This window comes from Podarcis vaucheri (genome assembly GCF_965113315.1).
Source record: "Podarcis vaucheri genome assembly, chromosome: 16".
Taxonomy (NCBI): Eukaryota; Metazoa; Chordata; class Lepidosauria; order Squamata; family Lacertidae; genus Podarcis; species Podarcis vaucheri.
Genome location: NC_138754.1, coordinates 11,814,805 through 11,831,347, shown reverse-complemented (window position 1 = coordinate 11,831,347; position 16,543 = coordinate 11,814,805). Strand labels below are relative to the sequence as shown.

Genomic DNA, 16,543 nt, shown 5'->3' with positions numbered 1-16,543 from the left:
GTGCCCTGTTGGTCAAACCACTCTGGGAAATTTCAGCTCTGTAAGGGGAATATCTATTAAGTATAATTGGTTTAATTGACAATGGTTAAATGTGCATTGGTGAAAGGCTTTAACATGGGGATTTTCCATGGGGGGGTATGTTAGAAGAGCACTCTCTGGTTGTTGTTCTCTAGCTAGCTAACAGCGTGAGTGAGCAACCTTAGGTCAGACGATTAAGGTATTGAATTACAAATCGCCGTTTTGGTTCTTTTAGACTCTGCAGAGTAAAAATGTGTAAGACTCTTCTGAAGTAAACAGCTTCTCTTCTCTGTAAACAGCTCCAGGCTAATGGGGGCTGGAACAGGGTGATGTTATGATCTCAGTCCTGTTTAAATAGGGCTGCCATGTGCCGTCGGAAACGGTGTCCAGGTGGAAATTGTTTAAATGTCTGGGAAAATCTGGACATATGGCAACCCATGTTGGAAGTGTAGATTTTGGTGAATGTCCTCAAAAATACCTTCCTCCCCCCCCCCCAATGTTGGGGGGGGGGAGCTGAACAACTCCAGTATCCGGATTTTCACTTTTTGACATATGGCAACCCTCGTTTAAAATTATTTCTGAAAATACACTCTGCCTGTGCTGGATATGCACAAGATATGGAGCTGTATGGCTGTATCATTTACTGGTTTTTGTTATGTTTTAAAGAAAGTTATGCAAGTAAACTTATAATATTTTATAATATAATAATATATAATATTTTCATGGCTCTGGTTAATGCTTCATTCCAAAAGGACTTCGTTTTCACGCATCCAGTTGCTTCAAACTGCACAATATTAATATACAGTGGTACCTCGGGTTAAGTACTTAATTTGTTCCGGAGGTCCGTTCTTAACCTGAAACTGTTACAGTATTAACCTGAAGCACCACTTTAGCTAATGGGGCTTCCTGCTGCTGCCACACCGCCGGAGCACGATTTCTGTTCTCATCCTGAAGCAACGTTCTTAACCCGAGGTATTATTTCTGGCTTAGCGGAGTCTGTAACCTGAAGCTTATGTAACCTGAAGCGTATGTAACCCGAGGTACCACTATATGCAATAATCTCTTTCTTTCTGGCCCTTGGGAGACTCCCCAGGTCACTCACCACACTGGCTTAGCTTCACTCCCCCCTTAAGTGTTTTTTCCTGGCTGGAACTCTAACAATGCCTCTTACTTGCCTGGGTAGAAGATAGAGAAGGGTGTGTGATTAAAGGCTTGTCCACACTTCTGCATGTCCCTTCTAGGCATAATGGGTCTGAGCAGCTTTCCATTTGCCCCACCTCTTTCCCCAGGAAAACCCGCTGTTTACCACTCAATCATAACAAACGTCAATCCATTTGTTCCGATTCAAGTGCAAGTTTGGAAGAGCCTTATGTGCGTAGAAACTAGCCTACTCTGCAAAGGTAAAAATTACAATAGTTGCTCTGCCCACATTTGTCTCTGGCTCCCTCAGCTGCACAACAGGTTACAACCATGTCCACATTTCAATTCTAGGAAATGCCGGACAACATTCAGGGAAGGGTTGGATAGAGACAGGGCACCAGAATTTTAAGGCTGCGTATACGCCATAGTGCTACAACTGCCTTAAAAACAACCATTTCCATAATTTTGGGGGTGTTTGTGTGCTTTAAATGTACTTCAAGCAAGCAGCACAGCCTGTTTACTCAGTCTGATTTACACAGAAAGGGTGTGGTAGAAATTTCATACCCCTTTTTGGCTGCCAGGGGGATGGAAAAGGACAAACTAATGAAGTTTTAGCACCAGCCGTAAGTTCTGACTCCTTCCCAGACTGTCTGAGTTGCAGAACAAGACACTCAAATGGAATCTTGTTTGTAAAAGCTCCAGCACTTGACGTTCATAATTTTAATGAAGGGCGTATAAACATCCGTCCATCTGAGGTGGGTGAAATTGGCTCTGCTTCAGTCAATCCTGAAGAAATATGTGCCTGGGGCCCCAGTGTGATGGTCGCCAAAGCCCCTCTGGCTTTTTGACCGAGGAAAATAGGTTCTGAACAGAAGCTTCCTTCATAGACGGGTAACGAGTGAACAAGGAACTTCTGTAAGAGGCGATGGCGGAACCCACTGAAAGAATTTTTGGAATGCCACATACCTTCACACTAGACTTTCCAGGTCCTTCCAGATTAGAACATCATCACACTTCTTCATGTATTTATAATCTGAACTTCCACAAAAACGTATCAAAGTGGTAGGTAGCATATTAGAATAAAATCAGCAGGGGGCTGGCGGGAATCCCATAAAACACCATTAAAAACATCAAAATGAGAAAATGCATATTTTATCAAAAATATATAGTGGTACCTCGGATTAAGAATTTAATTCGTTCTGGAGGTCTGTTCTTAACCTGAAATTGTTCTTAGCTTGAAGCACCACTTTAGCTAATGGGGCCTCCTGCTGCCACTGCACGATTTCTGTTCTCATCCTGAAGCAAAGTTCTTAATCTGAGGTACTATTTCTGGGTTAGCGGAGTCTGTAACCTGAAGCGTATGTAACCCGAGGTACCACTGTTGTGTTGTACTAGCAGTATTCTCCCCAGAAGGAAGGTGCAGATGGGACACATCAACCAGGGCAGGTAGCCCATCTAGGAAAAGAAAAACTCTTGATACTAAACCTCTGCTGCCTTGTGGGATGTCTTTGGGGAAAATAAAAGACTAAGGGGAAAACCCTACAAAATTTGGAGTGGAGTCCCTAAGACAGTAGGATGGCACCTTCTGGCAACTCCTGCAGCTAAGCTGGTGCCCAACTGAACTCTGGGTAGGCACCTGGAATCTCATACCACGCAGAGATTGGGGTAGAGTGCAACACTGGCGCTTCCTTAGCATCTCAGAGAGAAGGGTGCTTCTTGATGTGCTAGTCTTCTATGTGCAGGGATGTTGATCCGTAATTTGAACTGCCCCCTGCAGACCGAGGCGACCTAGCCCAGTCACAGCTTTATTGCCCCAGTGAGAGAACGAAGCTAATTCAGACTTGATATATTGGTAGCAAACACACACAAGCTAAACAGAGTTGTTTTGAGTCAGGGAGAGGACGGAGAATCAAAGCGGCTTTGTATGCCACCTGCTTGTGGCTTGCTTGCCCAACTGGCAATGGTTTCTGCATTCCTTGATCCTCCAGTGCCAACATTGCCAGGCTAAAAATAAGAGCGTCATGCGGACCGCAAGGCAGTTAAGTGCAAATATAGAATGTGTATGTGGAGTTAGAAAAAGCAGTCTTTATTTGCATGATTATTGGGACGAAATTGCCACTCTGGCGGGGGAAATAGGGACATTCCAGGGTAAAATCAGAAACCAGGATGGCTTTTGTTATTCTGGGATTCTCCCTGGATATTCGGGACACTTAGGTAAAGGTAAAGGGACCCCTGACCATTAGGTCCAGTTGTGGTGACTCTGGGGTTGCAGCGCTCATCTCGCTTTATTGGCCGGGGGAGCCGGCGTACAGCTTCCGGGTCATGTGGCCAGCATGACTAAGCCGCTTCTGGCGAACCAGAGCAGCGCACAGAAACGCCGTTTACCTTCCCGCCGGAGTGGTACCTATTTATCTACTTGCACGTTGACGTGCTTTCGAACTGCTAGGTGGGCAGGAGCAGGGACCGAGCAACGGGAGCTCACCCCGTCGCGGGGATTCCAACCGCCGACCTTCTGATCGGCAAGTCCTAGGCTCTGTAGTTTAACCCACAGCGCCACCCATGTCCCTTTTAGAAGCATTACCATATCCTATTCATTTGGGGTCCTCTTACTCGTGCAGCTGATTGGCGCCTTGGGCTTCCATCCCCGCAACCTGTGCTGACTTTGAGGGTTTCCATACTTTGAAGAGTAAAAACCAGGACGCCCCAAACTTGTTGAGCTGTTTTTTTGAAGTCCCAGACATATGGTATGGCATAGATACTACACTCTCAGTTCCAGGGGTTGTTTTCTTCAATGCAGAAATAAATAGTCATTTATCCCTTTCGATCAAGTCATCTTCCAATTCATGTTTCCATGTGATCAAGGAAAAATCCTGAATCTGTTTACGGATGGCAAGCTGCACTTGGGAATTAGACTTTTACATTCCTGGCAAACAGCTGTCTTCCTAATTTTACTGGAAGACTCAGCTGGGTGGAAGGGGAAAAAACTCGATATGAAAGAAGCAAGGAAAAGAAAACAAACCCCCTATGAATGGAGCATGGGAATGCTCTCCTGATGCCAACAAACCAATTTAGACGCCTCCAAGTGAATTTGCTCAATGAAGCCTTTTTTTTAAAAAAGGCAAACATACAAACAGATTTGCTTCATGAAGAGGATTTTGAAAATGGTGGCTTCTTATCCCTCACATCACAGAACAGGGGGAAGTTGAACTATACACACTGTGTGAAGTACTTTCTTTTGTCTTTTGCCTGTCCTGAATTTAATTCTATCCCAACCAGGAAATCAACTGGCTGGCCTTGGCCTAGTTGCTGTCCCACAGCGTAACCTGACTCACAGGGTTGTTAGTGGGAGGTTAAAAGGAGAGGAAGAATCAGCATGTGGGCTACCTCCACAGTTCTGGAGGAAAGGGAGGGTAAAAATGTAATAAAGAATTATCTCTTAAGTCCTGCTGCAAATAAGGCTTGGCCGGGGTGGCCTATGCCTAAGGGCTAAAATAACATTATGGCAGACTTGCAATTAGATGTTGAGAGGAACTGTGTGGGGTATGCACACAATCATCTTTGAATCAGCTGCAGGTAAGGATGGGACAGAAATTGGATTAGTTTTTAAAGGCTAACCTACCAGATTCACACTGATCTGAAACAATTTGTGAACTGAAACACAACCCTCCAAATTCACAGCTCTCTGAACTGCATAATGCAGTTCTCCAGCTAACCAACTTGTAAAAAGATGCATATATTGAGATAAAGTGTGCATTGAAATGCAAAAGAATACTTCTTAACGCAGAGCATAGTCAAATTTTGGAACTCGCTTCCACAGGAGGAAGTTATGGCCACCAACATAGAATGGCTTTAAATGAGGATTCAACAAATTCATGGCTACTAGTCATGATAGCTGTTATGTACTGAAGTTCTCACCCTGGGCCAGCAGGGGATACTGTAGATAGTTTTCATTCAGGTCCGCATATGCAAATCAGGGATTGAAAGTGACGTTCAGTGATTGGATAGTTACAGAAAATGGTTACTGTTGAGTTCTAGTGGAGCTCTATATAAGCAGGCTGGCTGAACCCTTCAGTTCAGTTCTGTTCTGCCCTGTGAATAAACAAGAGCTGTTTGAAGAATCGCTGTGTCGTCTGATATGTTCACCCACAACTTAACAATAGCTATGCTCTGCCTCCTTGGCTGGGACTGGTAATGCTTCTCAATACCAGTTTCTGGAAATCACGGGGTGGGGATAATGTTCTTTCACTCAGGTCCTGTTTGAGGGCTTTGCACAGGCACCTGGTTAGCCACTGTGAGAAAGGATGCTGAACTAGATTTGCCATTGGCCTGGTCCAACAGGTGGCTCTTACGTTCTTAAGATTGCTTTGCAAAAGAAAATGTGTATATTAGACAAAATTGCATATAAAAACAAGGTATGTTAGGAAAAGCTGCACTGAAATGCTAATTAATATTCACAAGGAATTCTTAAAAAACAAATTCGCAAGCAGATGTCAAAAGATTGTCAAAAGGAGAAACCACAGCTGTCAACTTTGTCCATCCTTAGCTACGGGAATCTTTAATTTTGATAGGGAAAAGTGGAAGATGGCCAACATTAATTTAACTGTCTCCCGTTTCTCTGGTTGCTGCTGCTGCTCTAATTAAAATCAGAGCCCCTCAGTTGCTTGAAGTCAACATTTTTTAAAAATTACATAACTCTGATGATGGATTCCCCGTGTTGCACGTGTGTGAGAGAAAAGCGTTTGAGTGTTACATGAACGTGTACTCATCTGGGATCTAAATCAAGGCCTGGTGGGTTTCTGCGCATGAATGGTGCACGTGTTTGTGAGCGTGCTCAAACCCAATGCAGTTTGACCTCGTGCGTTGAGTCCTAGACTGTTTATGTCTCAAAAAACAACCTCCCCACTCACCCCACCTTCCCAAGGCTATAAACACTTCCTACACAGTCCCGCTCTCCAGAATTTGCGGGTGGGGGTAGGGGAACAACGTAATCCAAGTTTTAAAAAGAGACATATGATTCACTCTTGTCCCTGGCATAGAGAAACAAAGAAGGAGGAAACATTCAGGAAAAGCATAAACAGACAAGGATTTACAAGGGAGAGGGTTTATGTGTTCAGCCAGAACACTGCCCCGGGTGGTGTTCACAACCTAAAATACTTTGGGCTTCGTAGAACGCTGAGAGGGCTTGTCCACGCTTCTGCTTCTCAGAGTGCTTTCCTCCTTGTCCTGTGCATTCGGGGCACAATTTTGAACAGTTTTGCCTTTTCTTTGGCCGGAAAACCTGTTCCTTAGCAATAAATTGGAAGAGCAGCAGTTCATTACTTGTAGCCCTTGCATCTGACTGGGTTGCCCCAGCCACCCTGGGAGGCGTACAACAGAATATAAAATAATATACAATACACCAGATATGAAAAGCTTCCCAGTATTGTGAAAATCCAATTGCCGTTTGCTCCAGTTCAGCACTAAACTGCAGGTTTTCTCTGAAGGAAAGAGATTTTAAGTCGAACTAATACATGCAGGGGTTTAAACCATAGAGTAAGCTGTCCTGCTGGACTTACCTTGGGAGGAACCAGGTAACCAGGCCTCCTTCTATCCAAGAAGCTCAGCATGTAAAGAGGCCTGAGATGGTTGCTCCAAGCTCAGACTGCAGGGCTCTAACAAGCCATTATTGTGTTCTATCTATACCAATAGAACTTTCAACACACTGAAACTAAGCCAAGTTGTATCGCCTGTGTTTTCTGACTGATGTATAGAAAAGCACATGAACCTGACCTTTGAAGAGTTTGTAAGTAAACCATTTTTAACTTACCAACCTTGTATTTTTCTATGATGGAGTGGACTATTTTGGAACTCACAGTGGCATATTATAAAAGGTCTAACAGCTGATATTCCCATGCTTTCCTTTGCTGCATATTTTGTGATTTTAACTAGTTGATGGGGTTCTCTCACCAAATAGTTATTGTCCCAAACCTGGAACTTGGCATCCAGGGAATTCTCCTTTTGTATACCCTTTCCTCCCTTTGCCACCCACACCTACTAAGTGCTCTTGGTTGAATGTAAAAAAATGGGTTGCTTAATGCTGTTCCTGCCGTGCTATCTTTCTATGGGCAGGGAGTTTCGGCCAGACAACCTGTCAAAAAGACGACTGTCTTCTGTAAAGGAGGAAACAGGTTCACCCACATGTAGATGGGCTGATGAAAACACTACCATGGACCCCTATGAGGGACTCTCCAATGCCCTGATACTGAGCAAAGGCTCCCTAAAACCTGCTTTAGCTCTTCTTCCAGAAGTATCTTCAGCTTTCAGATGTCTTGGCCCAAGTTTGCATAACCAAGTGGATAATCAACAGACCTGACTAGGTTTTTTATTTCATCTCTTATTTCAGAAGTATCTTCCATCTCTTCAGTCAGTAGATCCAAACATAGTGGCTCAAGTTTACATTACAAAGTGGATAAGGAGCAGACCTGGCCTAGCCTATTTGCTTCACAAAGAAACTAGTCTGACCATTAACGGTCTCTTTTTCTACCTAATTGGTCTTTTTTTCTACCTAATTAAGTCTTAAAGCTTATAACCCTCCAGTGTTTTTGCCTGACTGGGATGTCTTCAAACTCTGATAATGCTTCTTCCTTGCCTGACTGGAGAGGTGTGTGTACAAACTGGCCTCCTGTACAAGGGTATATTTTAGGTTTGTTGACCAAACCACTTTTGCCTCTGGCATTGCCTGCCACAGACATGTGCCCCCAGGAAGGTTACCCAGAAAGGAATGTGGCCTCCAGGAATGAAAAGGTTCTCCACCCCTGCCCAAAATGGTTTGGAGGCAGTGCTATTTTTTTGGAAAAGAGGTGCCGGATCTCTCCATGAACACCTCCCTTCTTCTCTTAAAATGGCAATGGCAACCACCTGAGAGGTGCCAGAACTGAGTTCCGTCCGGTGAGTTCTAGCTGAAAAAAAGCCCTGGTTTGGGGTCAGGTTGCTCACACCAGGGACGCGGGTGGGCTGTGGGTAAAACCTCAGTGCCTAGGGCTTGCCGATCGCATGGTCGGCGGTTCGAATCCCCGCAGTGGGGTGAGCTCCCGTCTTTCGGTCCCAGCTCCTTCCCACCTAGCAGTTTGAAAGCACGCTTAAGTGCAAGTAGATAAATAGGTACCGCTTTATGGCAGGAAGGTAAACGGCGTTTCCGTGTGCTGCGCTGGTGCCAGCTCGCCAGAGCAGCTTCGTCACGCTGGCCACGTGACCTGGAAGTGTCTCTGGACAGCGCTGGCCCCCAGCCTCTTAAGTGGCATGGGCGCACAACCCTAGAGTCGGACACGACTGGCCCGTATGGGCAGGGGTACCTTTACCTTTACCTACCTTGTTCACACCAACCTGGCCTGTACCTTACAATCCACATCAGGCTTGTGGGTCTGGCCTGTCCGTGAGAGCAAGTTGGTGCCAAAGAATCATGTGGGAACGACAATTCCCAACACCCATAACCAACTACAGTTCCCAGGATGCTTTGTGCAGGGGGGATGTGGTCTAAGTGTGTGGTGTGTGCGCAGTCACAAGGTTTCCCCTGCTGACTGAAGGTGGTGTTGAAACCAACAGTGAATGTGATTGTGCTGCGCAACAATTTGCCGGCCGTGGCTCTGCCTGAGTGTGCCACCGCACGCAGATGTGACTGATCCATCCGAAGGGGAACTTGTTGCGTATGTTTTCATGCCAACCATTTCCTGCCAACAAGAAGCAGGAATTTCACAAAGACATGTTGCCTTGTTTACATCACCTTCGATGCCCAGGTCAAAGAGGGCATTTCTGACGATGGTGTGAAGAAACTAAACCTCGTCTAAGCATCCAGGCAAATTTACTTCTTATTTACAGAAGTCTGCATTAAGACATCTAAAGCAGTGTTTCCCAAACTTTTTTGGGCAACGGCACACCTGTTTACTGAAAAAAAATCTCGCGGCACACCACCATTAAAGCCCCGCCCCGTGACGTCAGCGCGCAGCGTCACGCCGGGAGGGACGCACGAAAGTGAAAGTTTTTTCCCTCCCCCTTGCCGGGGAACCTCCAAGCTTTGGGGGTGGGAGGAGGCAGCAGAGCAAGGGACTGAGGGACGGCGGCAACTGAGGCGGTGGCGGCTGTTGTGGTGGTGGCGGGCGGAGGAGGGGGCGGCGGCGGGGCTTGAGGAGCCGTCGCCGGGAGTTGCTGCTGCTGTTGTTGCTGCTGCTGCCCGGACATGCCGGCCTCCTCCTCCTCCGCTGTCTCGCGCTCCTCCCTTTTGCACGCGCTGCCCCGCCGCTCGGCACCACCACCGCGGAGCCGCCCCCGGCTCGACGCGGATCCTCGCCGCCGCCGCCTCTCACCGCCCGACTCGCCCGCCTCCCTCCCACGGCACACCAGCCAATGTCTCACGGCACAGTAGTGTGCCGCGGAACACCGGTTGGGAAACACTGATCTAAAGGAACACAGGAAGCTGCCTTATGCTGAGTCAGACCATTGGCTCCCTATTCCCCTCACAGATGTACAGTTCCAGTTTAACCGTTAATCCCTCTCCCCAAGGAACTGTGAGAATTGTAGGTCTCACAGGGATTAGGGGCCTCCTATCAACTCTCAGCAGGACGTGGGTGGCACTGTGGGTTAAACCACAGAGCCTAGGATTTGCCAATCAGAAGGTCGGTGGTTCGAATCCCCACAACGGGGTGAGCTCCCGTTGCTTGGTCCCTGCTCCTGCCAACCTAGCAGTTCGAAAGCACGTCAAAGTGCAAGTAGATAAATAGGTACCGCTAATTCCTCTCACAGGACTACAATTCCCAGAGTTCTCCGGGAAGAGGTATGGATTGTTAAACCACTTGGGGAATTGTAGCTCAGTGAGAGAAACAGGGGTCTCCTAAACACTCTCAGCACCCTTAACAAACTACAGTTCCCAGGATTTTGGGGGGAAAGCCATGAAAGTTGTATGATACTGCTTTAAACGCATGGTGCAGATGGGGCCAAGTTTGACTCAGAACCCAAGACAGGACAGGCCTCCCTCTGGGAAGACTTTCTCACATCTGCTTTTTGAGGTAGGCAGGCATCCAAGAGATGCTCAGGGAGGGAAAGTCCCCACCTCCTCAACCCTACCATATTCCCGGAGGCCTATGGGTACATGTTGTCCCAGCTCGGCCAAGAGGCAGGCACTCCCAAATTCCCACCGTTCCCATGCCTTCCTTCAACAACGCACATCTGGAAAACACTGAGTTTTCCAGGACACAGCTCAAAAGCTTGTGAACTCTGCCAAGGACAGCCGCCAACGGAAACTCAAGTCCTGATGCAACGACACGTGTGTGTGTGTCAGGAAAGAGTCAACCACGTTCCATTGACTCCGCTTCCTCCAACTTGCTGCCCTCCAGATTGTTTGGACTACAACTCACCAGGCTGGCTCTGCCTGATGGGAATTGTAGTTCCAAAACATCGAAAGGGATGGGCAGCAGGTCGGGTAAGGCTGCCATAACTCATCTGAGGTGCTCTGGAAAGAAAAGATAAATAAGGAACGAAGGCATTCCAGGAAATGATGGTTCAGCATTTTACTCTACTCTGATTCCTCCAGCGACAATCAACGAACACCAATGTGCAGTTATGAGAATATCTGGCTTGGAGTGGGCGTCAAATGAGCAAATCTGCCATTTTGTTTTTTCTCTTTTTTCTCATTTTAAATTCAGTTCTCCCCCTTTCAATATCAGTTTGTACTCATTAAAACTGATCAGCATTTTAGTCAAATTCCTCCTAATGCACACATGTTGGTGTGCAATTGTGTCTAATATAAGCATTTGTGTAAATCAATTTCCTCTAACACAATGCATTTATAATGCTCCCCCCCCTACAGATATATGCATTTTTGGCACGCTTCAATCTAGCATACGCATTTTTATACACATGACTTGGAGAACTGCTCTGCAAAACTCAGAGAAGTACAAATTTCAAACAATGGGACTGTTTTTGAGCTTTGTTTTGGGAAAGTTGCAAAATAGGTAGAAACATAGGAAACTCCCATATACTGAGTTAGACCAATGTCCCATCTAGCTCAGTATTGCTTACACTGACTGGCAGCAGCTCTCCAGGATTTCAGACCAGGACTCTTTTCTGAACCCTAACTAGAGATGCCAGGGATTGAACATAGGACCATTACCCACCAAGTGGAAGCTCTGTCCACATAGCTGTGTCTCTTTCCAGATTCACATATAAACGTGAACTGAATCAAATTTCTACCCCACCACTAGTTGTAGATATCTCTGAAGTTTTGTACCTCTGTAATGTTGTTTTATTTTTTAAAAAAAACACTCTGATAATAAATACATAAATAAACATAGATTCTCGCAACATCTTAAAAGACCGTCTTCCCATCCCTCCCAAGAGCAGCCATCCTTTTCAAGAGAAGAAAGAACTGGAAATGACAATTTGGCAGGATCTGAATACATGGCTTCTTCTTGAGCTGACTGAACTGGTCCACGGGGCTTTGACTGGGCACTTGGGGAGAGTTAAGAGTGACGATGACACAAGTTATTTGCAGTCCTCTCCCCAAGGGGGGTATGTAGAGTACAGGGTTGAGCCAAGACATTTTGCTGGAGAAGAAACAGTATGTTGTAGGATGGAGATGAGGAACTTCAGGCTCGGAGTCTGAATTGGCCCTCCAACTCTCTCTCTCTGGCCCTTGGAAGTATCCCCAGGCTACACCCCCCTCCCCATGCCACACCCTTCACTGGCCCTGCGTCCAATCCACATACAGAATCAGATTGGACTCAATGTTGAGCGTTAGTTCAGCACTGGTGACAATGGAACAGTGTTGTTCATGGCAGCCCCAAGGACACTGGGTCCCGTCCTCTAACATTTTGCTGCTTCTTTTTAACTGCCTGAATCCGCGGCCTCATTCTGCCTAATGGCAAGTCCAGCCCTGGTAGACCACTGTTCAAAGTGGTGGTCCAGGTCAGATCTGTCTGTGCACCCTCTCTCAGTCCATGAAAGATCAGGGGAGTGGACTGGTTCAACTTCCCCAGCGCTGAGAGTTCAGAATCGCTCCCCTTCCGTCCCAGAGGCAGCAGGAAAAGAGCTGGGCAAAGGTCCACGAAAACGACAGAACCTTTGAAGAAAACATCTCTGAAGAAAACACTTGCCATCTCTGTGTAGACAGCATGGATGGCACCAGTGTTATTTTTCTGAGAAAAAGAGGTGCCGGAACTCACCATAAATGCATCACTTGTTCTCTTATAATGGCAGTGGCGCCCACCTGAGAGGTTCCAGAACTGAGTTCCGGCGAGTTCTGGCTGAAAAAAGGCCTGGATAACACAAAATCGCTGCCCCTTCCACCCTGGAGGCAGCAACAAACACAGCATGTTAAAAGCAATGGCGTCGAGTGAAGCTCCTCCAAAGAAACAGAGCCTCGAACTCTGAAGCAACAGAGATGCCATCTTGCCAGTAGACGCCAACACCCTGCTCAGAGCTGCTCCTCACTGCGGAAAGAGCTGTTTGCTGCTCCGTCCAGGCCTGGCTCAGCGTCAAGGATGTTGTCCATCGACCCGCGGTGAGGATGCTTCCTCCTGTTGCGGGCGCAGAAATGCCAGGCCAAGGCGGAGATGACCACAAGGATGAGGGTGGCAGCCAGCCCCGCAGCTATGTAGGCATAGGGCATTTGGTGGGCAGGAGTCCGGATGAGGCGGCACGGCCCGTGCTGCCGGGTGCCATCGTCCGTGGGGCTGGATCCGGCCCGGTAGGATGCCACGATGCAGAACAGGTACTCGTGATCTGGCAGCAACCCTGAGACAGCTGCCAAGCGGAAAGTGTTGTTGAGGGCCGGGCCGGTGAGGAAGTCCTCACCAACTAGCTGATAGTGCAAGCGATATTCCTGGACCGTGGAAGAAGGGGCACACCAGTGCATGCTCGCTCCTACCTCGCTCGTGTGGACCATCTGCAGGCGGGGCGACTCGGGGGGCACATCTGGGCCGGTGACCCCCGGGCACAAGCACCCGCTAGCCCTACTCAGCTCTGCGCAGGGCACTTGGAGGTGCTGACAGGGGTTGTATTTGCAAAGGTGATGGGGCGGCTGTGGAAAGCCGGGCGTCTGGGGCTCTGAGGTCAGAGGGTAGTCGTAATCGTCGTAATGTTGATTGTCAGGATAATCCAGAGAAGGTTTGACCGGAGCAGGCGATGAGGTCCTGTCTTTGCTCACCGCCGGGGCGTTGCTCCCCGAGGGATGTGGGAAGAGGGGGTTCTCTTTCAGGGGCACGGGCAAAGGGTGCCCCATGCTTGTCGGTGATGCCTGGGGGCAGAGGGTCAGGATCCAGGCCGCTACCAGAAACAGCCCTGAGATTTGCATGGCTCCTGGTAACAGATGGAAGAGAAGCACAGTAGGAGGGGGAAATAGGGGTGTTTTAATTTATTTTAATAACAACAACAATAATAAAAATATTTATATGCTGCCCTCCCCAGCCAAAGCTGGGCTCAGAGCTGCTAACAACAGTAAAAGTAACACAGTTTACATAAAATCACAATCAATTAATTGAAATACATTCTAAAATCAGTTCATTCTAAAATCAATTCAGAATCAAATTAATGGCAACCATTGGGCTGGAGTTCTATGAGAATTACCAAAGGACTATTTGGTCTTTTTTTTTTTCTAATCAATTTTTTCAACATATAACAATGTCACACAGATAAATAATGAAATATCCCACCCTAACACGGAAGCTGGTGTTTATGCAATGCATAAACAACCAAATAACATAGCTTCTTATCCCAAACTACTATTTGTACAGAAGGCGATAAGCAGTTTAAGATAATCAAAAGTAATAGTTTTTAAGAGCTGGTTTTAAATGGAAAGCTGCCTTGAGTCATAGAATCAACACAGAGTTGGAAGAGACCCCAAGGGTCATCTAGTCCAACCCTGCAATGCAGGAATCTTTTGCCCAATGTGGGGCTTGAACCCACAACCCTGGAATTAAGATGCTCTGAGGTATCACAAACCCAATTTACAAAGCCCTCCACAACTTGGGTCCAGACTATCACAGAGACCATATATCTCTGCCCAAACACTGAGATATTTGAGGGAGTCTCGGTTAGTGATCTACCACGGTTCAGAGACATGGCTCGTAACTGCCAGAAGTGGTGTGTTCAAAATTGCGGGTCCAATCCTGTGGAACTACCCTCCTGATTGAGATAAGAACTCATCCTGTTCCCTGCTGAACTGCAGGAGCTTGACAATGACTTTCCAATTTCAGCATTTTAAGGTTCTCCATTTCTAGGGTTTATTTCAATTGTTCTTATTCTTTGTACAGTGTTCTTAAAAAAAAGTATGCACACTGCTTATAAATTATAACTATTAAGTCTTATATAAATACAGATCTAAAATAAAATACCCCCCCTTGCATCTTTCTGTGTCAGCCCATATGGTGAAACATTCAGAATTCCTAAACCACCAGATCTGACATTACGCATTACTATTTTGAACGAGGTGACTGCTTGTGCGTAGCCAGATTTATGCATGCTTGTGGTTGGAGTCAAGGTCTGAATCAGAAGTGGTAACCCACAGGATGAGGAAACCTGTGGCCCTCCTGATGTTGGCTGCGTACACACCAGACATGTAAAGCACCTCACAAAAAGAATTATGGGAATTGTAGTTTACCCCCGTAGAGCTACATTTCACAGCACCCTTAACAAACTACTGTTCCCAGAATTATTATTATTTTGAGGTGGTGGGGAATGTGTTTCGCATATATTTTAAATGCACAGTGCATTCACAGCCTAAGTTGGAGGATGAGTGAGACGAGGGCGCTGCTCTCCCTTTGCAAAGGCTGATGTGCTGGATCAGACCAAGGGTGTATCTAGTCGAGTGCCCTGTACCCAGAAGTGACCTGCAAGATGTGAAGACATCAGACCACATCTGATCTGCCTCTGCTGATTTTGGAAGTAGAGTTCTCCTGAACCAGAGGGTCCATCACTGCCTCCTACAGGATCTAGAGCAAGGAGACGGGGAACTCAGGCCTGGAGTCCAAATGTACCCATCCAGGTCTCTCTGCCAGATTCCTCAGGACCCTCTCCAGGCAACATCCCTCCTGAGGCAGCACATACCCCATGCATTTAAAGAATGCCTCAAATACAGTGGTACCTCGGGTTACATATGCTTCAGGTTACATACGCTTCAGGTTACAGACTCTGCTAACCCAGAAATATTACCTCGGGTTAAGAACTTTGCTTCAGGATGAGAACAGAAATCGTGCAGCGGCAGCAGGAGGCCCCATTAGCTAAAGTGGTGCTTCAGGTTAAGAACAGTTTCAGGTTAAGTACGGACCTCTGGAACAAATTAAGTACTTAATCCGAGGTACCACTGTAATCCTGGGAACTATAGTTTGTTAAGGAACTGTATATCTGTGCGGGCTGAACTACAGTTCCCAGGATTCTTGTGGTGTGGTAGTACATGTATATATCCTGAGCTGAGCCCTTCAACAGCCTTCCTTAAGTCTTTCTACCAAGCTGGAATGTGCCCTTGGACTTTGACCATACCTTTTGCCTGCCCCAATAGAGCATGTGTACAAGAGATTACTATACAAACATAAACGTTACCTTTCTTGCTATGCCGACTCTTTACTTCTGGCACTTCCCGCTGCTAGTATGCACCACCCCTCAAGATGGGAATGTGACCCCCCCACCAAACAAACAAACAAGATCCCCCCACCCCTACTTTACCCCAAGAGGAACACAACGTAAGAGGCGATGAGGAGGAGATGTGCCTCAAGGGGGCAAATTCACTCACCTGGATGGTGGATGTCTGCTTTTGGTTGCTAGGCAACAGGATGCCGGGAAGGGTCTCTGCTGCAAGTTATTACCCAAAGGATGCAAGGTAGCAGGAACTCCCCTCGATGAAAGAACTCCGATGGAGCTGTTTCCAGGAATAACAGGACCCACCAGGCAAGGACCAAAAGCCTGTGGAGCTGAAATGTGGTGTGTGTGTGTATCAAAAGCTGCCTGTATGGGATGGGGTGGCGTGGGGGCACAATAATTGCCGCCTCAGAGCTGAGGAGCAATTTGTGGTATCCGTGGAAATGAGAAGCAAGAGCTCCTTGCCTGCCGGGAACGAGCAAAGTGGTGGCCTCTTGCGAAGCCCAAAACCCAAACTTTTATATCCTCCTCGTGGGATGATCTCATCGCCCCCCTTCACAACCTCTTCCTCCACCCCCCACCTCCTTTACAGCTGGGCCCAGCCAGTGGGAATGAGTACAAAGCAGCTAATGGGCGGGGAAAATTCTTTGGCTTGACAGGGGACCCCCCTGGCAGGTGCCTGGAAAGAAAACAAATAGTGCCTTATAAGGGCTATTCATGTCTTTCTCGGAAATCCCTCCTCTGGGTAAGAGAGGGAATAAATAAGAGTTGAGGGGAGAGAGAG

The 16,543-nt window shown here is 47.1% G+C and overlaps 1 protein-coding gene and 1 long non-coding RNA gene across 2 annotated transcripts in view; one reads left to right on the top strand and one right to left on the bottom strand.

The window, feature by feature from the left end:
* LOC309520720 overlaps positions 1-16,543 on the top strand; it is a 102,436-nt gene that overhangs the window by 39,594 nt on the left and 46,299 nt on the right. The window lies entirely within an intron of this gene.
* LRRN4CL (LRRN4 C-terminal like) lies at positions 10,683-16,326 on the bottom strand. Its single transcript, XM_082202510.1, has 2 exons — positions 15,914-16,326; positions 10,683-13,485 (listed from the first exon to the last, which is right to left on the bottom strand). Exon 2 carries the CDS (start codon positions 13,478-13,480, stop codon positions 12,602-12,604), a length of 879 nt encoding a protein of 292 aa, XP_082058636.1. The 5' UTR covers positions 13,481-13,485; positions 15,914-16,326; the 3' UTR covers positions 10,683-12,601.